At 45.7% G+C, this 25651-nt stretch overlaps 1 protein-coding gene and 1 long non-coding RNA gene across 13 annotated transcripts; one reads left to right on the plus strand and one right to left on the minus strand.

Moving 5' to 3' along the window:
* Positions 1-7384: 7384 nt before the first annotated feature.
* Positions 7385-13354, plus strand: LOC127334321 (uncharacterized). 12 transcript variants are annotated; one of them, XR_007872111.1, is made up of 8 exons: positions 7385-7790; positions 8048-8114; positions 8306-8365; positions 9741-9794; positions 9962-10074; positions 10173-11472; positions 11605-12660; positions 13001-13354. It is a non-coding gene; the product is annotated as an uncharacterized lncRNA (long non-coding RNA). The 12 variants fall into 12 exon arrangements; XR_007872106.1 differs by having other exon boundaries at positions 9741-10074; XR_007872110.2 differs by lacking the exons at positions 7385-7790; positions 8048-8114; positions 8306-8365 and adding an exon at positions 8745-9134.
* Positions 13355-15437: 2083 nt separating this feature from the next.
* Positions 15438-19659, minus strand: LOC127334322 (disease resistance protein RGA5). The gene is made up of 4 exons (XM_051360755.2): positions 19391-19659; positions 18406-19300; positions 16075-17964; positions 15438-15966 (listed from the first exon to the last, which is right to left on the minus strand). The coding sequence occupies exons 2-4, from the start codon at positions 19242-19244 to the stop codon at positions 15840-15842; spliced, it is 2856 nt and encodes a 951-aa protein (XP_051216715.1). The 5' UTR covers positions 19245-19300; positions 19391-19659; the 3' UTR covers positions 15438-15839.
* Between the last annotated feature and the right edge of the window lie 5992 nt (positions 19660-25651).

Below are 25651 nucleotides of genomic sequence, written 5' to 3' on the forward strand. Positions count from 1 at the left end.
CATATATATAGTGAAAAAATGGCGGGAGGACGGAGGCGGGAAGCGGTGGAAAGCGCGGGAAGAAAAATAGGCGGGAACGCGGTGGCGCCAAAAAGCGTCGGTGGGATAAGGACGTGTGGGTAACCTTTAGTCCCGGCTGGTGGGTACAACCGGGACTAAAGATCCTTTTTTGTGTCATCTAACAAAACTGTCGGTGGGATAAGGACGTGTGGGTAACCTTTAGTCCCGGCTGGTGGGTACAACCGGGACTAAAGATGTCGACGAGATAAGAACGCATGGGTGGACGCACCGCTCGATGAGATAAAGCATGTAGCGCACGACGCCCGTCGAAGGAACAAGACAAAGTAGAAGAGGTGCCGTGCCTATAAAAGGAGCATCGATACGCCTTGCCAAGCGGATCAACAAGCCAAGCGAGTTTCATTCCCATGGATGAAGGGAAGGGTTGGGAAATCTCCGTGGCGCAGCTTCTCGAAGATGTCGTTGGTGCACACGCCCTACGACATCTTCGTAAGCTGCTCCTCGAATTTGTCCCTGCAAGCCCCTAAACGACTACATCTCATCTAACAGTGTTGGGGAAAGGGTTGGGAAATCTCCCGTGGCGCAGTTTCTCGAAGATGTCGTTGGTGCACACGCCCTACGGCATCTTCAGAAACTGCGCCTTGGAATTTTTCCCTGCAAGCCCCTAAACGACTACATCTCATCTAACAGTGTTGGGGAAAGGGTTGGGAAATCTCCCGTGGCGCAGTTTCTCGAAGATGTCGTTGGTGCACACGCCCTACGGCATCTTCAGAAACTGCGCCTTGAATTTTTTCCGCAAGCCCCCGAACGACTACATCTCATCTAATGTTGTTGGGGAAAGGGTTGGGAAATCTCCCGTGGCGCATCTCCACTTTTAATATCTTACATACATTTACATGATTACACAAAAATAAATGGGAAATTGATTGCCATGTTGAGATACTCATTTGTGCCATGAACATTCTTCAATTAACTTGATGATGGAGCATCTTCATCATTTAATTAATCTTCTTCGGCCGTAACCATGGAGCATCTTCATCATTTAACTTGATGCTTGGATCAATGTTCACTCTGAAGGGTGGAATTTCATCAAACTGATTATAATCTTCTGACATGTCTGTCTTGTCCTCCACTCCCACGATGTTTCTTTTTCCAGAAAGAACTATGTGGCGCTTTGGCTCATCGTTTGATGTATTTGTTTCCTTATGTTTCCTTTTTCTTGGTTTGGTAGACATATCCTTCACATAGAAAACCTGGGCCACATCCTTGGCTAGGACGAATGGTTCGTCTCTATACCCAAGATTGTTGAGATCCACTGTTGTCATTCCATACAACTTGTCTACCTGAACCCCGCCTCCTGTTTTGTTGACCCATTTGCACCTAAACAAAGAGACCTTAAAAGAAGGTCCATAGTCAAGTTCCCATATATCCTCTATGTAACCATAATATGTGTCATTTGGGCCTTCATTCATTATTGCATCAAACCGGACACCACTGTTTTGGTTGGTGCTCTTTTTATCTTGGGCGATCGTGTAAAATATATTCCCATTTATCTCGTACCCTTGGAAAGTCACTACAGTCGAAGATGGTGTCTGGGCCAACAAGTACAACTGATCTTCAATATCTTTGTTATTCAGGAGATGTTTTTGCAACCAACCGCCGAAAGTCGACATGTGTTCACGTCTAATCCAATCGTTCGACTGCCCGGGTTACGGGAGCGTAGAAAGTTCTTGTGGTCACCGATATACGGAGCCACCAAGGTGGAACTTTGTAGAACGTGTAGTGTGCTTGAGTCAAAGAAATCCCGTCCCTACATATCATTGATTTCCTTCCTAGCGTGCCTTTTCCACTTAGTCTCCCTTCATGCCGCGATTCGGGAACACCAATCGGCTTAAGGTCGTGAATAAAGTCAACACAGAATTCAATGACCTCCTCTGTTCCATAGCCCTTGGAGATGCTTCCTTACGGCCTAGCACGGTTATGAACATATTTCTTCAAGACTCCCATGAACCTCTCGAAAGGGAACATATTGTGTAGAAACACAGATCGAGAATGGAAATCTCATCGACCGGGTGAACGAGGAGATGTGTCATAATATTGAAGAAGGATGGTGGGAACACCAGCTCAAAACTAACGAGACATTGGACCACATCATTCTCGCAACCTCGGTAGAATTTCTGGATTTATTACCTTCTCGAGAAATTGCATTGAGGAATGCACATAGCTTCACAATGGGCGATCGAACATTTTCCGTAGAAGCCCCCTCAATGCAATCGGAAGCAACTGTGTCATTATCACGTGACAGTCATGAGACTTCGTGTTACGGAATGTTTTCTTCTCCATATTTATTATTCCCTTTATATTGGAGGAGAAGCCGGACGGGACCTTGATATCGCTAAGACATTCAAAAATATTTCCTTCTCTCGCTTTTGTAAGAGCGTAGCTGGATAAATGACGTCCTTTAACTCTCTCATGCAGCTTTTTGGGGTCTTTCCAACGTTGCTGGTCCTCCCGTGCTTCTGGTGTATCTTTTGTCTTCCGTACACACCCGTAAAGCCTAGCAGGTTCACGCAAAGATTCTTCGTCACGTGCATCACATCGATTGAAGAGCGGACCTCTAAGACTTCCCAATAGGGTAGATCCCAAAATATAGATTTCTTCTTCCACATGGTCGCGTGTCCGGCATCGTCATTCGGAACAGACCGTCCGCCAGACCCTTTCCAAATATTACATCTAGATCCTTGACCATACCAAATATATCAACACCATCACGATGGGGAGGCTTCCTCCGGTGATCAGCCTCACCGTTGTAATGCTTGCCTTTCTTTCTTACGGGATGGGTAATCCTAAGAAATCGACGATGCCCTGTGTACACGACCTTCGACCTTTTTCCAAATAATCACCTTCGAGCTCATGTAAACAGTGTGTGCATGCATTGTATCCCTTGTTTGACTCGTCCCGAAATGTTACCAAGAGCAGGCCGGTCATTGATGGTTACGAAAAGCATCGCTCTTAGGTCAAATTCCTCCACGCTTGTGCTCGTCCCACACACGTACACCTGCTAGGGACCACAGCTGTAGAAGTTCTTGGACTAATGGCTTCAGGTACACATCAATGTCGTTCCCGGGTTGCTTCGGGCCTTGTATGAGCACCGGCATCATAATGAACTTCCGCTTCATGCACAACCAAGGAGGAAGGTTATATATACAAAGAGTCACGAGCCAGGTGCTATGGCTGCAGCCTCTGCTCTCCAAAAGGATTCATGCCATCTCGTACTTAGACCAAACCGTAAGTTCCTTGCATCCTGTGCAAAGTTTGGGAACTCTCTATCGATTTTTCTCCATTGGGAGCCATCGACAGGTGCCTCAACATCACGTCTTTCTTACGGTCTTCTTTGTGCCATCGCAACAACCTAGCATGCTCTTTATTTCTGAACAAGCGTTTCAGCCGTGGTATTATAGGAGCATACCACATAACCTTGGCAGGAACCCTCAACATCACCAGGGTCATCTCGTCTGATCTTATACCGCAATGCAGTGCACACCGGACATGCATCCAAATTCTCGTACTCATCGCGGTAGAGGATGCAGTCATTAATGCATGCATGTATCTTTTGCACATCTAATCCTAGAGGGCAGACAATCTTCTTCGCTTCGTACGCATCGCGGGCAATTCGTTACCCCTTGGAAGCTTCCTCTTAATTATTGTCAGCAACTTTCCAAATCCTGAGTCAGTGACACCGTTCTCTGCCTTCCATTGCAACAATTCCAGTGTGCTGCCTAGCTTTTTATGGCCATCTTCGCAAGTTGGTTATAACAATTTGTTGTGATCTTCTATCATCTTGTCGAAGGCCAACCTTTCCTTTTCAGTTTCACATTCTCTCCTTGCATCAGCAATGGCCCGGCCAAGATCATCATCAGCAGGCTCATCTGGTGCCTCTTGATCTTCTACTTCATTGTCTTCATTGCCTTCTGCAGTATCATCGTATTCAGGGAAATTGGGATAACCGTCATCATCCTCTTCCTCTTCGTCATTGTCCTCCAGCATAACCCCTCTTTCTCCGTGCTTGGTCCAACAATAGTAACTGGGCATGAAACCGGATCGCAAAAGGTGGCTGTGAATGAGACTCGAGTGAGCGTAATTTACGGTATTCTTGCAGTCCACACATGGACAATACATGAAGCCACCATGTTTGTTTGCCTCCGCCACGGCCATAAAATTATCCAGGCCCGCAGTGAACTCGTCAAACCGTCGGTCAATGTACATCCATTGCCGATTCATCTGCATGATATAATTAAGCTGATCAAAACCATTACAGAACATCACGATGTATATATACACATGCATTTTATCAATTGCAGATGAAAATGATAAAGTTGTTAACCTCGATGAAGAAGAAAAAAGCAAGTTAAGTGTGGCTTGATTTGTGTAAACTCAAGTGGCAAATCCTCTTAAGCATTTCATCGAACACCTCTTGTGCATGTGAAGAAGAGAGGAAAGCAATACACCCCTCTTGTGAAGATAGTGAAAAAATGGCCAAGTGTGGCTCACACTTGGGCAGGGGCAAGGTTATATAGCCAGAGGCGGGGCCTTTGGACCCGGTTTGTATTACAAACCGGGACTAAAGGGTTCCCCACGACAGACACCGCCAGCGGCGAACTCTGGTGGACCCTATAGTCCCGGTTAGTAATACAAAACTGCTCCAAAGGCCACTACAGGACAGGCGCCAGCGGGTGGGGTCGTCCTGGGCAGAAACGAACCGAGACCAATGCCCCCATTGGACCCGGTTTGGTTCAGCACTGGGACATTTGCTTGGGACCAAAGGCCTCTTCTCCACTAGTGAACTCCGCCCGAACAGATCGACGTGGAAATCTGGTCGTGTTTCCGAGCGACCTCTTCTTCGAGATCTTCTGCCGCCTTGACTCCACCGACGTCGTCCGCTGCCGCCTGCAAGCCGTGGCGGCGCGGCATACTCCGCAGCGCCTCGTGCCTCCGCCCCGGCCGCTTCTGCCCGGAACCTCCTCCTCGGCTTCTTCCACACGTTCTACTACCGAGGCTAGTTACCGGATCCGTTGAAAAACCGCACTCCTGAGGCTACAACATCCGGGTTTTTTTTTTAGATAAAAGGCAAGGATTGCCCGATTTTAAATTAATAAAGCTCCCAGGTTCAACACAAACAGAGTTAAGACATTACATGATGCGGCATACAGCTTCGCCGAATAAACGAACTAGGAAGAGTAGCGAACAACAACAGGGGGCACAGATGCAACTCAGGTGGCTTGCTCATTTCTTCTTGGGGCAGTTGCGTCGTGAAGAAGCTTGAGCTCGACGATCGCGTGTTCTATCCACGGCCGATCCAGAGGCTTTGCCAGGGGCTTCCACATCTGTAGAAAAAGCATCATTTTAAAGATAATATTAGCGGGGTGTTTCATAAACTTTGACTCGATGATCATCTTGTTTCTAAAGAGCCACAGTGCCCAAGATTGTGCAATAAAAAGGAGCCAAACACATCTTCTAAATCTACCCGAAAGACTAGAGATGATAGCAAATAATTGCGCAAAGTTAGCGGGGCACCAACTGCACCCCAATAGCTGACGGGTCACACTCCAAGCGAAGATTGCCGTGGACCAGGTGAAGAAAATATGCGCGGCATCCTCCGGCCTACCACATAGTTTGCAACAGCTGTTGCATGACCCCTGCCGAGACGCGATGTTGAGGCTCGTGGGAAGCTTGTCCAGCACCAGCTGCCAAGAGAAGATCTTGGCACGTACGTGCTGGTCACCGGCTACAACATCCGGTTTCAGCGCGTGCCGGGGGAGTTCCAGGAGTCCGCGCTCCCCGTGCTCCCGGCCTCCGTCTCTGCCGCGAAAGACTACGACGATGAACGTTGGAAGTACGCGATGGTCTCCTCCTTCCTACGCGTGAACGCGGTGGCCGCTGCCGGCGTCGCCGATCTGGCGGGCACGTACGACCGGCCCTTCTCGTCGCGCGACGGGCTCATCCTCCTCGGGGGGACGGGAACCACGGTGGACGGCCTCTGCCTGTGCAACCCCGTGACAGGGGCCTGCGCTTTCATCCCAGCCGCCGCGTTCAAGGCGAGCACGTACGTGCTGGTCACCGGCTACGATCTGTCCCAGTCCAGCTCCGGCTTGGACGACCTGACGACCCTGATACTCGCCGTGAAAAACGGGGACATCGAGCGCGGCATGACTTACCAGATCTTCACTGCCACCGCCGGCGCCTGGGGACCCGTCGTGCGCTCCGAGAAGTTCCAGAAGGGTCTAGGCGCGCACGTGTACCCCGGCCGCGAGGTCGTCTGCCGTGGCGGCGTCGTGCACTGGCTCGGCTGGTCCACGGACACCAGCCGGCTGCGAACGGGCCGGACGTGGACGACAGAGCTGCCGAAGCAGTTCATCGGACTAGACTACACCGACACAGTGTTTTTCGGCTCTTTGGCGGTGGCGACGTCCGGGGATGGGCAGCTCGCCGTGGTCAGGTCGAAGCCAGGCCACCTGGTGCGGGTGTGGGTGCTCGGCGACGGCGACGGAGGGTGGCAGCTGCGGCGGACGATGGACGTGCGGAAGCTGCTGCGGCATCTGCCGTACGACGACGGGCGCGTCCGCCTGAGCGCATTCTGCCGAGGAGCGGGTGCATGCTCGGGTCGGTGACCGTGCAGGAGGTCCGCGTCGATATCGACGTCGAGGTCAAGAATAGCTCGCCGGCGCGGCGGATCGAGTGCGTCGGCACCAATCGTGATGGTGGCTTCCCATACGAAATGGATTGGTCTACTTACATCTCCAAGATGAAGCACTTCTAGTTTTGGCGCCAAGGCTTCGATCCATAATCGGAATTCTCTCTACGATCGTACGTGTCGGTCTGGTCTGTGCTGGTAAGATCAGATTGCTGGATGCGTTGCTGAATGCGTCGTTTGTACGTTCTACCGCTATGGTAGAAAAGGTCATTTTTTTCTCAACTTGTTGGATCCTGGAAAACTGAATATCGGTCTTAGAGAGCGGATTTTCTACCGTGAATGGGATATAGCACATCCTTGGTTTCCAAAATTTGAAACCTTCATTGATTCTGAAGTCTGAACCAAAAATCCAACTTAGGGCATCCACAATGTGCAAATGGCCAAATCTGACAGAACACTTTATTTGACATCGCAGTGAAATTTGGCTACGGCTCCACAACGTGACCATTGCTAAATAAGTGTATCGTGGGTCCCATCTTCTACATCTACACTACTTAAAAAGAAGGAACGGGTTCCTTATTCTGCCAATACGTCAAACACCTTCGTCGTCCCACTTCGTCGCGCGTTATCGCGGCCGAATGGGCCAAGCCCAACAAATCCATCGCACACACTACAATACTACATCGCCTCCCTCACGAGTCACGAACCATGGAACCAGCGCCGCCGCTTCCTAGCTAGGGTTGGACGGAGGGCCGGCCATGGAGTTGGAGATGCAGAGGACGAACGGGAGCAGAGGGGGTGTGTCGCTCCACGATGGTGGTCGTCTACCTCCGGTCCACTTCCCCATCCGCGCGGCCGGATCTCCACCCCCTAAACTTCCCTGACCAGATCAAGCAATTGTTCCTCCCCGATCAGTTCGTCGACCTCGAGATGCAACCCGTATGCCGCTCCTGCAGTTCCTTGTAGAACTGATCCTCCCTGACCTACAGCCGTAGTCGTTCGTCTTCGTTCGGCCATCATTGATGAAGAGAAGAATTACAAGAGCGCGTTGCCTAAGTGGACGCTCCCACATGACCATGAGGTACTACTCCTAAGTCCGCTAGATTCATACGTATTACGAGAGAAACCTGCCAAAGTCCCAAGAGTGCTTCAGTGCATACATGACTCCTCGATGAACATGTAGATGATGTAGACTGGTAATGGCATTGTGCACTAATAGATTGGCATATATACATGTACCAGTTGATTACATTGATAGATGACTTTTTTCCCATTCTATGTAGGCCATACACACTATTTCACTGAGTCATATTGAAAAATGACTTATGTGAGGTTCAGGCTGTTGAAAAAGGCATGTGAGGAGATCTACGAACTGATGAAATTTAACATCCACATGAATATCAAGGTAACCACCATCTGATTACATATTAATTACATCCCTTGTTGTTAGGAGATACCATATTTACTGTATCTGGTGGTATTGGCTGTCGAAAAGAAAAAAATGCAGTTGATGTAAATGGAGTTTGTGTAATTGCTACAATTTCTTTAAAAAATCATTATCTAAGACATGGAGTGTGAATATGTATTTTGTTCCAGGGCCGGTCAATTGGACAAACATTTAAGAGTATCTGTCAAGCTGCACGCATGATGCTGAAGGTCAAGATTAGCATTTTCCTGAAATTTTCATTAGCTGATGGTAATTTTTTATAGGTCTCGGGATACCCGATCAGTTGAAATCTAAGAATGCGCACAGGTACAGTCGTTTTGTTGTTCATAGGGTAAATAATAAGAATGGATACATGTTTGTGATATTGCATAAATAGGCATCATTCTTCACACCAAGAGGATGGAAAGATTTTCTTTGACAACATGGCAGCACCTGTTTACTATCCATGGCTATACTCTGCATCATCATCAAGTTTTGGGTACTTCGTGTTGCAACTTATTTTACAATCTTGAATATTGTTTTGTTAGAAATAACTAAAGTGGTTCCTTATTCTGACATCCACAATATATTTCGTAGTTCTTGGTCGTCTCTGCTCCGCCCCGCACGCGGACAAATGGGCCAAGCCCAATAAAGCACAGTAACCATCACCTCCCCTGACCACGTCCTAGATTTCGAGAAATCCACAGACCCTCGCACCCTCCTCCAGAGATCTTGGGTGCCCTAACATGCGTGGCCGGGGAGGATCCCGACCGAAAGGAATGGGTCGGTCTCCCGACGGCGAGGTAGGAGGGACGTAGGAGCGAGCGAAGATCCGGCCAAGCCGGCGCCATTGGTCATGGCCGCGGCGGCAGCGACGACCCCATCCAAGTCCGCCTTCCGTGGTGGTCCTATTCCTTCCAGCTCGCTCCGAGAGGGGATCCGACCGCCTCTCCTTCATCACCGGTCAGGCGAGCATCCTCCCCTCCGACCCATACCGATGTAACCACAGGGGAGCAAAATTATTTTGGGGGATTCGGAAGCTTGTGCGTGCACGCCAGATTGGATTAGACTGCAGCTGCGTTGGATAACTTAGTCCTGTTTCATGTTATTTAAAGTGCTCATGTGCTCTAGATCTCTTCGATTGGTTAGCAGATTTAGATTTTAGAACATCTGGTGCCACATATATTACACGTTTCGTCCTGCGGAATCTTAGGTTTCAGATCACTGGACATGAGATTTTGTTATTTAGAGTGTTGGCAGCGGAGGATTTATTGGATGCATAACCCGATTCTCTTTAGATATTCTTTTGCGTTACACTTTTCTTATCAGTATGCAAAGGTGTGTTAATGTTTTGTTGTATTGATAAACCTTCTCCCAAATATATGTATTTGAGCTGTACGTGAGGCTCGTACTAATAAGTCTGAAAAGAATGTGAGCCCTCCTCCCGAGTCACTATTGCTATGAGATGTGTCTTGTTACCTGCACTTCTTTTTCTAGCACTTAGAGAGATGTGCATGCTTAAACATTAAGTTTGGGATTTGGTGGACGTCAAATAGCTCAAATTTACGCACAGTATGACTCAGTTTACTCTTTTGATACGTCCAGAATATCTGGTGTTGACATGGAAGAAGCCCCTATGCCGGCACTTCCAAGTTTCAGGTTTTCATCTACCTTAATCTCCCATGGTACTATATCGATGATACAGAATGCCAGCTTGGATGGTTGGACCTCTTTGATGTGCTAGAACATTGTGGAATCTGGGATTGAGTTAGTACCAGATATCGTCTTCTTCAGGACCCCTACATCTTTGAGATCCTTACATGTAGGAACGTGAAGTAGGTCTGGCAGGACGGACAGAGGGAAGGTGAGGAAAGCTCCCTAAGCCGAAGGAGAGATGGTGCCCGGAGGAGCACTAGCGCTTCCTCGACAGTCTCCTCAGGTCAGTACAACGTCATGCCATGAAGACATGTCCTATTCTGCTCTGAACTAGCTAATCTGCAGTCCCTGAACTAGCTGATTGATTTGTGTGGATTTCAGGTTTGACCGCGCCTAGAAGAAGATCGAGGAGCACATCTGCACCAAGACCGTGGTACTGGTAATCCAAATTCATTCCCGCTCATTATGTAGAAGCTTGGCCTTGCCACCAGGCTTCCGCCGCAATACCCAAGCCGCAGGCTTGCCGTGCCGCAGCCGCCGCAGAGCTCGCCAGCGGTTCTGCACGAGCACCCGCAACACTGCCCAACTGATGTGGTTTAGAGTCCCAATGGCTGGGTTAGAAATAATTTAGTTCAGTGTCCATAGGGTTCAGATAAGATCACTTTTCACACCAATATCGAAATTCAGAACCAACTGAATAAAATGTGAATCAGTAATGCACACTAAGTGATAAAATTTCACAATATAACGAAATTCACAACCGACTGAATAAAATGTGAATCAGTAATGCACACTAAGTGATACGATTTCACAATATTCATCATCCATGGATTACTAAATTCACAGTGAGTGATCCATGTTTGTTCAGTTACAACTGTCTTCAGATATCTAAACCTACACGCTCCCATTGACTGAAACTTGCTGGTATGTAATGGCTGCACAACTATCTTCAGTTACAATTATTTTCATATCCAATTGGAAGCACACAAAGACTTGAACTAATTTAAGTAGTAGAGATTTCTAATTTTTATATAGAAGAAAATTATTTACCTATGTTTTGTAATTCCTAACTCCTAAGCAGGAGATGTCTATGGCACTTTTAGAATCCAACTCCCTTAAATATGGTCATCATTTCATGTATACTTCTCATATGGTATGTCAGCGCTTACATGCTAAGGATTCATCGAACTGTGACAAGCTGATAGTGTAAATTCACTAGGAATGATGGTTGAGAATAAATTTGAAAGGATAAATCACCTGATGAAGTTCTACACTGCTTTCAACACAACAAATGAAATGTTTATTTCACGCTATTCGCTCACTACGATCGACATATACTACTCAGCATTTAGATAAAGTGTGAGCTGAGATTAAGAGATTCAAAAGTGTCCGTTTAGATTATCTAGAGTTTGGAAAAAATAGGCCAGTCTTGAAGCATGGTCACCAAATAAGATTTTTTTACTGACATACTAATAGCATTATGTTAACGACTTGTGACATATCATTGCTTTCCAAGCATGTATCGCTAACAGTGTTTAGTATTAATCATTTGTGACCTGAATTCTTGATTGATCCATATTATTTATTCAAACTATCACTTAATTCATGATGTCTGTAGAAGCTTGCAGGGGTACTACATGAGCTCACATTAGTTGTTTCCGTGCCAATGGACCTTACAGTGGTAAAATTTGATATTCTCTAATCCTTCAGGCCGGTGTTGTGATTCATCACCAAGTTTTCATGTTTAGTTCTGTCTCAAAAAGGTAATTTATGAAAATGAGCTCATATCTCCTCACCGGGATTGTGCATGCAGAAACTCCTGAGGGCGAAGCACGCACCAAGGCAAACGATCAGGAGAGGTGGAGATCATCACAACTATCTCAGTTCAGCAGGAAGAGTGATTACAATGAAACGACCAGGCCAGTGTGGTGTCACCTGCGGCCCACAGGAAACAATCTTAGAAAGTGACAATAAGAAATGGATAAACTTAGATGCATATCCTAATATGCCAATTGGTAAAAAAAATAGCAATATTATGTTACTCCCTCCGATCCATATTAATTGACTTCAATATAGATGTATCTAGAACTAAAATGTGTCTAGATACATCCATATTAGAGTCAATTAATATGAACCGGAGGGACTGAGCTTAATTTGCCACGTTTGCCATAGACCTAGCCATCTGTTTTTACCGGCTGATAGCCTGATACACATTTTCACCTTCAAAGCGTGGACAGGGACCATTGTGTTCCTCAGTTGAGGCAGTTTTCCATCTTCTCTGATCAACCAATTATTGCATCTTATTCTCATAGGTCTCTCATTTAATATGGTACTGTTTTCTTTTCTGATTCATTTAATTTTTGGACACGTCATTGTTAGCTGATTTTTTCTCTTTAGATTTTCTTCTAAATTTACTACTGATTCTCGTTAGTGCATTTCCATATATCTAAACATGGAATCTGGGACATGAACCATGCAAACTGAAACTATGTTTGGCCCAATAGGAGTGTCAACTACTGAATTTAATTGTCAGCAAACATGCAATGGCTGTGTTATCTATATTTTCTGTTAGTAACCATTTCCATGCTATACTATAGCCCTCTATTTTCTTCTGTCTTTATACTGCTTCTGATTGTTTCAATCACCTTACTCTGCAATGACTATGGTCTCTGTGAAATCAGCTCTTCCTTTGCTTTTCTAATTTTTATTTATTCGTCAGGTTACCAAAGATAAGCTTATGGTCTTTGCTTATAATAAGAATATAAGGTGCAACAAATCTCAGCTTTCGGAGTGAAGTTCAGCTTTTCCACTTACCTTCCTTAGGGGCCGTATACTTGGTGCCAACACGGCCCGTCGAGCCCCCCTGATGGTACTGATTCTCTTCTTTTTTTCCTACATTAGTTAACAATCTCTACTATCAAAATTGCAAATGTTCAGAAAAAAGCAAGCCAGAAAAGCATATAATTTTGATTACTTGATTAGACATGCATATCTCTGTTATGCTATGTGCTGTGGGTTTAGATTTTAGAACGAATGACTATCTATTTGGTACAACCTGCTATTGCTCTCCTGTTGTTGATGTCGGACGTGTCAGGTTATCCATATGCCTCTCTGTAGCTATATTATCGTGCTCTTTTTAGTTTTGATTTTAATCTATGTCATTCATATACCCTTCTAACAAAAATTCTAACGGATACTCTCATGCTCAGGTTTCTACTGCCTACAGGTTTACCCGCCTGTTCATGGACTGCCCTGTTATCGTCCTCCTATCGTAATATCTGATCCATGCCGTATCATCTCTGGGTGTGTTTTACTACCTAAAATGCATTCAGCTCAGTTTTTAGTGTATTTTTGAAGCAATCATCTAATAGCTATCTTTTCCAAATGCCTACTCTGTGCTATGTATTATGCTACGTATCTTTACTGATTCATGCTTTTACACCACTTTCCGCTGCTATGGAAAGTATATGTGGTGCCACGCCTACACTACAACCAAACTGAATGAAACTGTCCTTGACAGCTACAATCTCCTTCTGATCAAAGTGACTACAAAAAGTTTCCAAGTGTTAAAAGTGGTTTCATCTTCTGAACTTTCCACTTGGTGGGACATTTTTTGTTCAAATGTAAGCAATTGGTGTGACAAATAGAATCGCTGCTATTGAGATACTACATAGAGTGGTAACATACCGATAGCGAGAGCGGGCAGCTGGATGTAAGATCGCCCTTGCTCATCCTCAAGCAGCCGTGCTTCCCTGTTCCTCTATTCTCGCTGCAGCATCCCGCTGCTGCCGCAGCACGCCACACGGTTCGGATGACGGACTGACTTTTAAAGACGCCGTGCAATTCATATCAGCAGAAGCAACGGTTCATTTGAGCAGATGGTGAGCTGCCGTGGGAGGCACGAGCTGAACTACAAAGCGGCGCGAAGTGGACTTGCAGGGCGCTGGTGCACTGGACGGCCTCGAGCCTGCTCTTCCCAATGGGGAACACCTGGGCAGCAGTGCTCCCTCGCCGCGTGAGGCGTGACAGATGGGGCGGCGCGCAAGTTGGGGAGAGCTGCGCATCTGCGCCAGCGAGCTCCACAGAGGGTCGAGCGGCTGTACGGGAGGCTGGGAGAAGACACACGCCGCGAGTGGAGGTTGGGGAGGGTTGGGGCGGCGCCATCGCCCGGCTCTCGCCCATCGTCCACCCTGAGACTCCTTGCGAGTGGAGGTTGGTGAGGAGTGGGGCGGTGATATGCACGTGTCGGAATTCCTTCGGCCAGATGGAGACTGTAGAGAGGCCGGTGGTCGGGGTCGGAGCCGCGCGGCTGCGGCGGCGGACTGCTGGGCGGCACGCGGGGTAGGATGTAGATAGCTCCCTGGCAAGAGGGTGGGTGGCGCGGGGCAGGCGAGAAGGTGGTGGCCGACCGACGAGCGAGCAGGAGGTGGGGGCGAGCGGGCAGATAGTGGCCGGTTGTGGAAGATGATTACCCTAGCTCCGCACTAATGTAGATCGGCCTTTGCGCTCGCGAAATGGACGGCGAGCCAGCTGGGGAGAATCCAGTGCCACCGCAGCGCATGCACCGTCTCCCAAGAACAAGCGAGCAGATAGACGTCGCCGCGACCGCCCAAGAACAAGCGAGCACCATTTTTCTTCTCTGGCTTTACTCTTTTTTTTTTATAGATTTTAGACTCTCCGTGCCTTTATTCATATATCGATTCAAGGTTCTCTCGCTTTACTCGATTCATTTTTTTCTTCTTTCCCTTAATTGTAAAGAGCAGAAATTAGGGGCGTGAGTCCAGTTATCCTCTTGGATCACTGCAGTTTTTTTCCGGTGAGGTTTCCACCCGAATATTTTGGACACTGTGTTTGTGTTCAGGAGCAAACATGAATTTATTATTATGTAAACTTATGATATGTACACATATGCGATTAAAAGTGACAGGAAGTTAAGCCTACTGATGTTGCCATCCATAGCTTCAAACCCTGATAGGGACTTCACATATGTAAACAATATGTTGATGCATGGTTCGAATATAATGTTCATTGTTCCATTGTTAAGAAATAGACACATGAATATAATACCCTTAGGTTATATTTTTTATACATATATTTGTTTTGATCCCGTAGCAACGCACGGGCATTTATATTAGTCTAACTAAAAAACATATAAAAAGGGGGTCTTCCGGTTAGCATGTTACCTAGCTACCTCTCATGCATACAAGTAGAGAGAGAAATATACTATTTTATTGGGATGGTGGAATTTGGCATCGGAGCAAGAAGTTGCTCCGGTTCCCTATTTTTCTCTATTTAGAACCACCCTCACAATGTAGGGAACTGGTTCCAAAAGCCAAAAGGTGAATTTGGAACTGCTTATGGCTACACGTTGTGGATGCCGGATCAGTTTTGGGGTTTCTCACGAGTCACGACCAGAGCTTCAAAACAAGACTGGTAATTAAAATATTTGAAAATACTTAAAATTTGAACTGTGATATTTGCTGAAAATTTATGAAACAATCCAAACACGTGCACTTAGTACTGCAAATGCTGTAAAACGTCCAATTCTGTATACACGACAATTAAATAGACAGTGGCGTCTGCTTAAATAAGGTGCCACCATGACAGAAATTACGAGAAGTGAGTGAATAAATTGAAACAACCCCGTGAAGAACCCAAGTATGAATATGTTCATGCCCAAATCATGCTTACAGGTACAGATGGTCAACTTGGAAACAATATCGACATCTAGTACAAATGTGCATATTACATCAAAGTAAAAGAGAGAAGAATGCAACAAGGGCCGAGACAAACAAATGGAAATTAAAATGACCGGCACACGAGATACAGAATTGTGCTACCAGTACCAGCTTAATGACTGGCCGGTTTCCTGATTGATTACTTTTGGAAGCCTTTTTTTTTGTTCTCATTTCAGGGGGCGTGGACAGGGACCCCGTCAGGCCGTGACACCAGCCAACGAAACCATAGCTCACCGTGACAAACATCGGTCACATATAAGCTGTGGCACCTGGACGCTCTGCTCCTGTCCTGGTTGTGGCAGCGGGACCATCACTGGTTACACGTGTGCTTCAGATGGTACGTGATATGAAAGCGTTCCGGGTCATTGTCTCTGCAGTCCACCTGCCTCTTCGCTTTGCATCCCTGCGAGCGGTGGTATGTGCACCGGAAGTAACATCTGCAAAAGTTCAATTTAACAACAACACGGGTCAGCCTCCCTCGTTCACTTGCAAGCAGAAAAAAAAAAGGCAAGTTCAGAGTGGATTCAGAAGAAGCCTTTGCTAACCTTGGGTGCTTGGCGCCAAGGATCTTCTTCTGGCCGTACTTCCTCCAGCTCAAGCCATCAAGGAGGCTTAGAACCCATAGTTCTACGTGGATATTCTTGAGGTTTAGCAGGTGCTTGATGCCCATAGGATAAGTGCCATAGTCCGAATCTAATCTTATATCAAGCTCTTGGACACTGGGCATTGCGCCTGCTTCAAACGTCAGTTCTGATATCTTCTTGGAGGACAGCCTAAAATCCTTGAGAACGGGGAATCCTGTTCCGCAGATGACTAACTTGTCTTCAGCTTCAGGAGTTCCTTCGATGTGCAATTTGAGGTGGCTAAGAGATTGCAACTGTGCAAGAATTCCGATATCATTCTCCAACACCTCAACCGCAAGATCAAGGTCAAAGAGATTATGGAGCTCTCCAATCCACACAGGAACCCTCGAGAACACCCACAACCTCTGAAGTCTCTGAAGTTGGCAAGATAGCGGATTCAACGCATATGTACTGCTGATTTTAGAATCCGTGAGCAGGTTTCTGAGGTTGCAAAGTTTTTCAAGGGAACATCTCAAAACATCCAAACGTTGTCTTCTTTCCATGTCATCCAAAGCCTTCAATTTGGCAAAACATATTCGAAGATCCCTCAAATTGGTCAGATCTCCGAGGTCTCTGATGTTGTCTATAGGGTTCAAGCCGACATCAAATGCATGCAGTGTACATAAATATTTCATGTTGCCAATCCCACAGGGTAACTTTGTCCCAATAGGGATGATCAGGTGCAGCAACCGGCGCAAATGAATAACATCTGAGGGAACTTCAAGACCATAGGCTCCCAACTCCAATGTCTCCAATTGCTCCAGTCCCCGAATATTACTTGGTAACACTATTTTGCAATAAGCTTTAATTTTCAGATGCCTCAGTTGGAACAAATGACACATTCCAGTGAGGTCAATTATCTCCAGACTGTTCCCACTTGAAAATTCAAGAGCTAAAACTCGGAGATGCTTGAACTTCAAGAGAGGAGGTGCATATGCAGAGGTACCAAATCTTGCCAGCGCTCTTACTTGTGAGAGCTGGATGGTTTCCAATACCGTGCCATCTATTATACCGTCAAGGTTCAGGGAGAGTCGGCGGACCTTGTCAGGCAAACTTATTATGGCCTGGATATCATCTGTTGCAGTGATAAAATTTTCTTCTCTGCACTTGTGTATAATAAGGTCAAGCATCATATCGTGCAATCTGCACGACAACACTTCATTATTATGATCAATATTAACTGATTGAATGATGCTCCTGTTAATAAGCTCATTAAAATAGCCCTCTGCAACATTCTCTGGATCTCGCCCATGTGCTTTATTCACAAAACCTTGCGCTACCCATTGCCTGACCAAATCATTCTTCTTCATTATGTAGTCCTCTGGATATATACACAAATATAGCATGCATGTCTTCAAATAATAAGGAAGATTTATGTAGCTAAGGCTTAGTATGTGCCTCATTCCCTCCAATGTTGGCTTCACTTCAAAATTTGGGGACAGAGAATCCATTATGTGCTCCCAGTGCTCCTTCAATTTGGTTCCCTCACTAGCCAAAAGGCTCGATATAGTGACAATAGCGAGAGGCAAGCCACCACATCTTTTTAAAATTTGAGCTGAAACTTCTTCCAAATACAGAGGACAGGCATCCTCTGAACCAAATACTCTTTTGAAAAATAGCTTTCTTGAGTCTTTGTGGCTTAGTGACTTCATCTTGTAAACATAATCACGTTGGTTGCTGCAGCAAGCTCTAGCCACAGTATCAATTCGTGTAGTTGTTATTACCATGCTACCTTTAGAGTTTTTTGGAAGAGCACATCTAATAACATTCCATGCAGTTTCATCCCAAACGTCATCAATTACAATAAAATACCTGCAAAATTAATCACATAAACTAAAATAAGTATCAGCCAGTGGTAACCATAGGGAAAAGTAAAATATATATGAAAGCATACTCACTCCCTATCTCTACAACTGCATCTCAACACCGTGAATACACCGTAAACAAACCTTTATCAGTCAATGGTTGAAATGCAAATCTACTTGTCTATAATGAAGTTGAATCTTCTATACACATTTGTGAGAGCAGAGTTGATCTGAGGAATTTATTTCCAGAATAGATAAAAAGCAATTGTCCGATTTATAGTTTTACAAACTATAGTGCTTAAACTAGTTCCACTAGTCAACCACAAACGTATAATCTATAAAGAGGGGTACAGGAATTTTGCCAAGAAAGTACCAGCAGGCTAAAAAACAGTTAGATCACCAAACATTATAAATTACTTGGGTTACTGTCATCTCCAAACAGGAGTACCTCTTATCCATAAGGAATTTTCTGAGCGCACTGATCAGTTCATCCTCTGCCCATATATCCATGTTGGTTCCCTCCGGAGCTTCATAGCCAACTTCAGAGAGCATTCTTCTGAAAATATTTCTAATGTTTGGTTTCTGGGATACGGAAACGAAAGCTCCACAGTCGAAGTTGCACATTAGCTTCCCGTAAATCTGGTTCGCAAGCGTAGTCTTACCCAGCCCTCCAAATCCCATTATAGAGAGGACCTTCATCTGTTGTGTGGGGACATCCTCTTCATCAACCATCAGTTTAATTAATTCATCCCTCAGCCCGTCGATACCCACAAGGCCTGATTTATCTTCATATAATGCCAGCAGACGAATATCAATGGGTGTGTTGTTTGGCTTGAAGACAGCATCATCAATCTTGTATCTCGTGCGTCGTTCGCTCGCCTCCACGACACGGCGCTTGAGGCCTCGGAACTCCTTGGCAATCTTATGCTGAGAGTTCATCGTTGTCAACAAGTTCATGGTCCTATGAACAAACCCCTTCAAAAATCCACTCGGCTTCCTGTTGGACTCACATTCCACGGACCGCATGAAGTCATCGACGCTGTCCTCGATGTCATAGGACAAATCACGCACCTCCTTTGCCCAGCACTTGGCTTGCTTGTCGGGCTCTTCGTCCGCTTCGGACATCCTCTCCAGGAACGCGCGCATACTCTCGAGCTCAGCTTTCAGTGACACGATGTCATCTATGGCTTCTTTCAGCAGGTTGTAATTGCCAGCGAGCAGATCGCCAAGCTTCCGAAGCAGGGAGCCTATGGCGCCCTCCGACACGCTCACCACCGCTGCCTCCATACAAATAGCAGCACAGCTTGTAGCCCTTACTCAAGACGAGCATCAAAAGATTGCATCTGCAGCAATGAATTGAAACCAGCCCCTTGAATCAACTTGATACATGGCAGCTGTGTCTGAAGAAGGAAAGTAAAGGGAATCGACCTAACCTTCATCTTCAACTGATGTGAGCACTTGGAAAACTCAATCAGATCCCACTGTCAGATGCAAACTGCCGTGTGCCGCCAAATCATCTTCCGCGCTCGCCAGATCGAGCTCGTCGGAGGTCCCACCTTTCCTCAGGGCCTCCTCCTCGTCTCTGCAGGCGAAAATATTCTGCCCGGTCACCGGCGAGGCGCTCAAGGCACGGCCAGCTCTAGATGTAGGTATGTCGTCCTCTCGATGTAGAGCTTGGCCTTCGCGGACATTCTTTTAGTGTCCTCGAGAGCTTTCTAAGAAGCTACCTATCCTCTTCCACGAGGCCTCCTCCTAAAGTTGAGAGCATTGACTATTTGCTACTAGGTACTAAGAGCATCTCAACTCGTCTCCCCACAGAGGCCCCCACGGCCACTTTTTTCATCCGGACGGCGAAAAATGGCCCCCGGTTCCTCGTTTTGGTCCGGATTTGAGCCTATTTTCGTCCGGACTCCCCATGCCATCCTCGGTTTCCCGGGGGTCGCCCGGGGACTCCGGATGAAGCTAAACCAACCGCCCACGCCCACGTGTCTCCTCTTTCGTCCGGATTCCCCGAGCCATCCTCTTTTTCCCCGAGAAACGCCGCTTGGGGAGCACACGACTGGGAAACTACTCCTCCCCACGCCAAATCTTCCTCCAATCCGGACGAAAATTTCGCCGGATTTGGGCGTGGGGAGCGCCAACGAGTGGGGATGCTCTAAGTTCCTGGCACTTTGACAAGGACATCTCGAGCGTGACGGATACGGACAGTTGCGAATCGTGCGGTCAGAAAATGGCTCCAATAAACGACCCGAGCAGGGCCATTCGCGAAGACGCGCACATGGTGTATATTTATATCTTGGATGCGTCTCCGCGAACGTTGCGCGGTCGCACCGAGTCTCACAGGCCCGTTTGGTGAGCGCATTGCTTTCGCGACTGTTGATGCGGCGATCATCGCTTCCGCGTCTGCGTCGCAACGTTAATGCCATCGTTTCCCCTTCCGCACTAGGACTAGCGGCGGCAGCTGGGCTTTTGTCCTGTCATCAATGGCATTGTCTCCCGCACACGCCCGTCCTTTAAAAGGCGGTGGACATCATCCCTACCATTGCCCACACCACCGACACCTCAGATCCCACCCTCACCACCGCGCGCCGCCGCATCCACCCTGGGAAAGAAGAAGCACGACTCTGAGGCATCCGACATCGGATATATGGATATATTTATTCAATGAGGAAGAAGTCTGAAACATTTGAATAGATTTAAATAAATTTAAGCATTAAGTAGAAATCATCGTAATAGAAAAGTCAAATATCTATGATTGGATCATGGTGGAAATATTTGAATTACGAGTTTTAGCAAACATCTAAGAGAGTTACGAAATTGGTCCACAACTCACGCTTCTTGGAACACCATAGTTATGATGGAGTATTCGAAAGACGTATCCAAACCTTGTTCGAATAATGATGATATAAAATGAAATGATGCCATTATATTTTTGTAGATTATGCTCTAGAGACTACCGCTTTTACACTAAATAGAGCGCCATCAGCTGGTTTTCCACCTATATATAGGGGAGGAGAGGGAGGGGCTGAACACACCAAGCCAGATGCACCATCAAGGGGCTCCCAGGCCGGCGCCCCAAGTGCCCCCTCTCCCAAACCCTAGCTACTCCCCCCTCTTTCTCCCGCATCGCTTACGGCGAATCCCTGCCGGAGATCTCCACCACCATCGTCACCATGCCGTCATGCTGACGGGATTCCGAGGAGCATCTACTACATCTGCTGCCCGTTGGAACGGGGAGAAGGACATCGTCATCAACACTGTACGTGTGACCGAGTGCGGAGGTGTTGCCCGATCGTGGCACCGTCAAGATCTTCTACGCGCTTTTGAAAGCGGCAAGTGATCGACTACATCCACCATGAGATTTATCTCGTTAACGCTTAACAATCTTCGAGGGTATGTTAATCTTCACCTCGTTGCTACCATCTAGTAGATTAGATCTTGGCTTGTTATTCTTTCTTGTAGTGGGAAATTTTTTGTTTTCTATGCTACGAATCCCTACAAACCCGAAGGTTACAGCAAATCCAGGTTCGGGCCCGGGGACTTGAACCTGTGTAGGGTAACGTTGTTTTTGCCTTCGGCAGTTAACCAGTATCAGTTTGCGGAATAACACTGGGTTTGTTACTTCTATCCCTTACGTACAATCAATTGTTCGGCGTCACCCGAAGTCTCAGAGGACCCGATATACTCAAAGTATCAGATGGTGAAGGAAGTTCAAAAAACATCGACATCAAGATCTTTGAGTAGTACAACTTAAGTCTACGCACGGTTGCAAACATTCGTCCCTACTCCCATCGGGAGTGCTGGACGCGCAACCGATACTCAATCTTCTTTGACTTATCAAGATGTTCGGATGAAGGCAAATTTAGTCCCTGCCCGAAACTTCGCTTCGGCCAGTCACTCGGGGGCTACTGATGTGGGCATTACCCTTCGGGTAACTGATACGTCTCCGACGTATCGATAATTTCTTATGTTCCATGCCACATTATTGATGTTATCTACATGTTTTATGCACACTTTATGTCATATTCATGCATTTTCTGGAACTAACCTATTAACAAGATGCCGAAGTGCCAGTTGCTGTTGTTTCATTGCTTTTGGTTTCAGAAATCCTAGTAAGGAAATATTCTCGGAATTGGACGAAATCAAAGCCCAGGGGCCTATTTTTCCACGAAGCTTCCAGAAGTCCGAAGACGAAACGAAGAGGGGCCACGGGGTGGCCAAACCCTAGGGCGGCGCGGCCCCACCCCTGGCCGCGCCGGCCTATGGTCTGGGCCCCTCGCGCCGCCTCCTGACTTGTCCTTCCGCCTACTTAAAGCCTCCGTGACGAAACCCCCAGTACCGAGAACCACGATACGGAAAACCTTCCAGAGACGCCGCCAACGCCGATCCCATCTCGGGGGATCCAGGAGATCGCCTCCGGCACCCTGCCGGAGAGGGGAATCATCTCCCGGAGGACTCTACGCCGCCATGGTCGCCTCCGGTGTGATGTGTGAGTAGTCTACCCCTGGACTATGGGTCCATAGCAGTAGCTAGATGGTTGTCTTCTCCCCATTGTGCTATCATTGTCGGATCTTGTGAGCTGCCTAACATGATCAAGATCATCTATCTGTAATTCTATATGTTGCGTTTGTTGGGATCCGATGAATAGAGAATACTTGTTATGTTGATTATCAAAGTTATATCTACGTGTTGTTTATGATCTTGCATGCTCTCCGTTACTAGTAGATGCTCTGGCCAAGTAGATGCTTGTAACTCCAAGAGGGAGTATTTATGCTCGATAGTGGGTTCATGCCTACATTGACACCGGGACAAGGTGATGAAAGTTCTAAGGTTGTGTTGTGTGTTGCCACTAGGGATAAAACATTGATGCTATGTCTAAGGATGTAGTTGTTGATTACATTACGCACCATACTTAATGCAATTGTCTGTTGCTTTGCAACTTAATACTGGAGGGGGTTCGGATGATAACCTGAAGGTGGACTTTTTAGGCATAGATGCAGTTGGATGGCGGTCTATGTACTTTGTCGTAATGCCCAATTAAATCTCACTATACTCATCATGATATGTATGTGCATGGTCATGCCCTCTTTATTTGTCAATTGCCCAACTGTAATTTGTTCACCCAACATGCTGTTTGTCTTATGGGAGAGACACCTCTAGTGAACCGTGGACCCCGGTCCAATTCTCTTTACCGAAATACACCCATCTGCAATACTTGTTCTACTATTTTCTCGCAAACAATCATCTTCCACACAATACGGTTAATCCTTTGTTACTGACAAGCCGGTGAGATTGACAACCTCACTGCTTCGTTGGGGCAAAGTACTTTGGTTGTGTTGTGCAGTTCCACGTTGGCGCCGAATCCCCGGTGTTGCGCCGCACTACATCCCGCCGCCATCAACCTTCAACGTGCTTCTTGGCTCCTCCTGGTTCGATAAACCTTGGTTTCTTCTCGAGGGAAAACTTGTCGCCGTGCGCATCATACCTTCCTCTTGGGGTTCCCAACGAACGTGTGAGTTACAGGTGCCATCAAGCTCTTTTTCTCGCGCGCCGTTGTCGGGAGATCAAGACACGCCGCAAGGGGAGTCTCCACTTCTCAATCTCTTTACTTTGTTTTTGTCTTGCTTAGTTTTATTTACTACTTTGTTTGCTGCACTAAATCAAAATACAAAAAAATTAGTTGCTAGTTTTACTTTATTTGCTATCTTGTTTGCTATATCTAAAACACAAAAAAATTACTTTACTTGCATTTACTTTATCTAGTTTGCTTTATTTACTGTTGCTAAAATGGCCAACGCTGAAAATACTAAGTTGTGTGACTTCACAACCACAAATAATAATGATTTCTTATGCACACCTATTGCTCCACCTGCTACTACAGCAGAATTCTTTGAAATTAAACCTGCTTTACTGAATCTTGTTATGCGAGAGCAATTTTCTGGTGTTAGTTCTGATGATGCTGTTGCCCATCTTAATAATTTTGTTGAACTATGTGAAATGCAAAAATATAAAGATGTAGATGGTGATATTATTAAACTAAAATTGTTCCCTTTCTCATTAAGAGGAAGAGCTAAAGATTGGTTGCTATCTCTGCCTAAGAATAGTATTGATTCATGGACTAAATGCAAGGATGCTTTTATTGGTAGATATTATCCCCCTGCTAAAATTATATCTTTGAGGAGTAGCATAATGAATTTTAAACAATTAGATACTGAACATGTTGCTCAAGCTTGGGAAAGAATGAAATCTCTGGTTAAAAATTGCCCAACCCATGGACTGACTACTTGGATGATCATCCAAACCTTCTATGCAGGACTAAATTTTTCTTCACGGAATTTATTGGATTCAGCTGCTGGAGGTACCTTTATGTCCATCACTCTTGGTGAAGCAACAAAGCTTCTTGATAATATGATGATCAACTACTCTGAATGGCACACGGAAAGAGCTCCACAAGGTAAGAAGGTAAATTAATCAAGAAACCTCTTCCTTGAGTGATAAGATTGATGCTATTATGTCTATGCTTGTGAATGATAGGACTAATATTGATCCTAATAATGTTCCATTAGCTTCATTGGTTGCACAAGAAGAACATGTTGATGTAAACTTCATTAAAAATAATAATTTCAACAACAATGCTTACCGGAACAATTCTAGTAACAACTATAGGCCATATCCTTATAATAATGGCAACGGCTATGCTAATTCTTATGGGAATTCTTACAACAATAATAGGAGTTCACCTCCTGGACTTGAAGCCATGCTTAAAGAATTTATTAGTACACAAACTGCTTTTAACAAATCTGTTGAGGAAAAGCTTGGGAAAATTGATATACTTGCTTCTAAAGTCGATAGTCTTGTCATTGATGTTGATCTTTTGAAATCAAAAGTTTTGCCTAATGAGAATCATCATAATAAAATTACTACTACAGAAAATGCCATCCAAGTTAGAATTAATGAGAATATAAGATTAATGGCTGAACTGCGTGCTAGGTGGGATAGAGAAGAAAATGAAAAACTAGCTAAAGAGAAGAATGTAGCTAAAGTTTGGACTATTACCACCACTAGTAATGCTAATGCTACACATGTTGCTGCACCTCCTACTACTAATAAAAGGATTGGTGTTAGCAATGTTTCCACTTCTAATGCAAAGTGCGAGAAACTGCCTGAAACTGCTAAAACTTTGAAACCGCTCGTGATAAAGTCACTGAAATTTTTTCCAACATTGGGGATGATGATCCCATTGCTTTAGATTATAATGGTTTGAATTTTGATGATTGCCACATCTCTGAAGTTATAAAGTTCTTACAAAAACTTGCTAAAAGTCCTAATGCTAGTGCTATAAATTTGGCTTTCACACATCATATTACAAATGCTCTCATAAAAGCTAGAGAAGAGAAACTAGAGCGTGAAGCCTCTATTCCTAAAAAGCTAGAGGATGGTTGGGAGCCCATCATTAAGATGAAGGTTAAAGATTTTGATTGTAATGCTTTATGTGATCTTGGTGCAAGTATTTCTGTTATGCCTAAGAAAATTTATAATATGCTTGACTTGCCACCGCTGAAAAATTGTTATTTGGATGTTAATCTTGCTGATCATTCTACAAAGAAACCTTTGGGTAAAGTTGATAATGTTCGCATTACCGTTAACAATAATCTTGTTCCCGTTGATTTTGTTGTCTTGGATATTGAATGCAA

This window comes from Lolium perenne, chromosome 2, assembly GCF_019359855.2.
Source record: "Lolium perenne isolate Kyuss_39 chromosome 2, Kyuss_2.0, whole genome shotgun sequence".
NCBI lineage: Eukaryota > Viridiplantae > Streptophyta > Magnoliopsida > Poales > Poaceae > Lolium > Lolium perenne.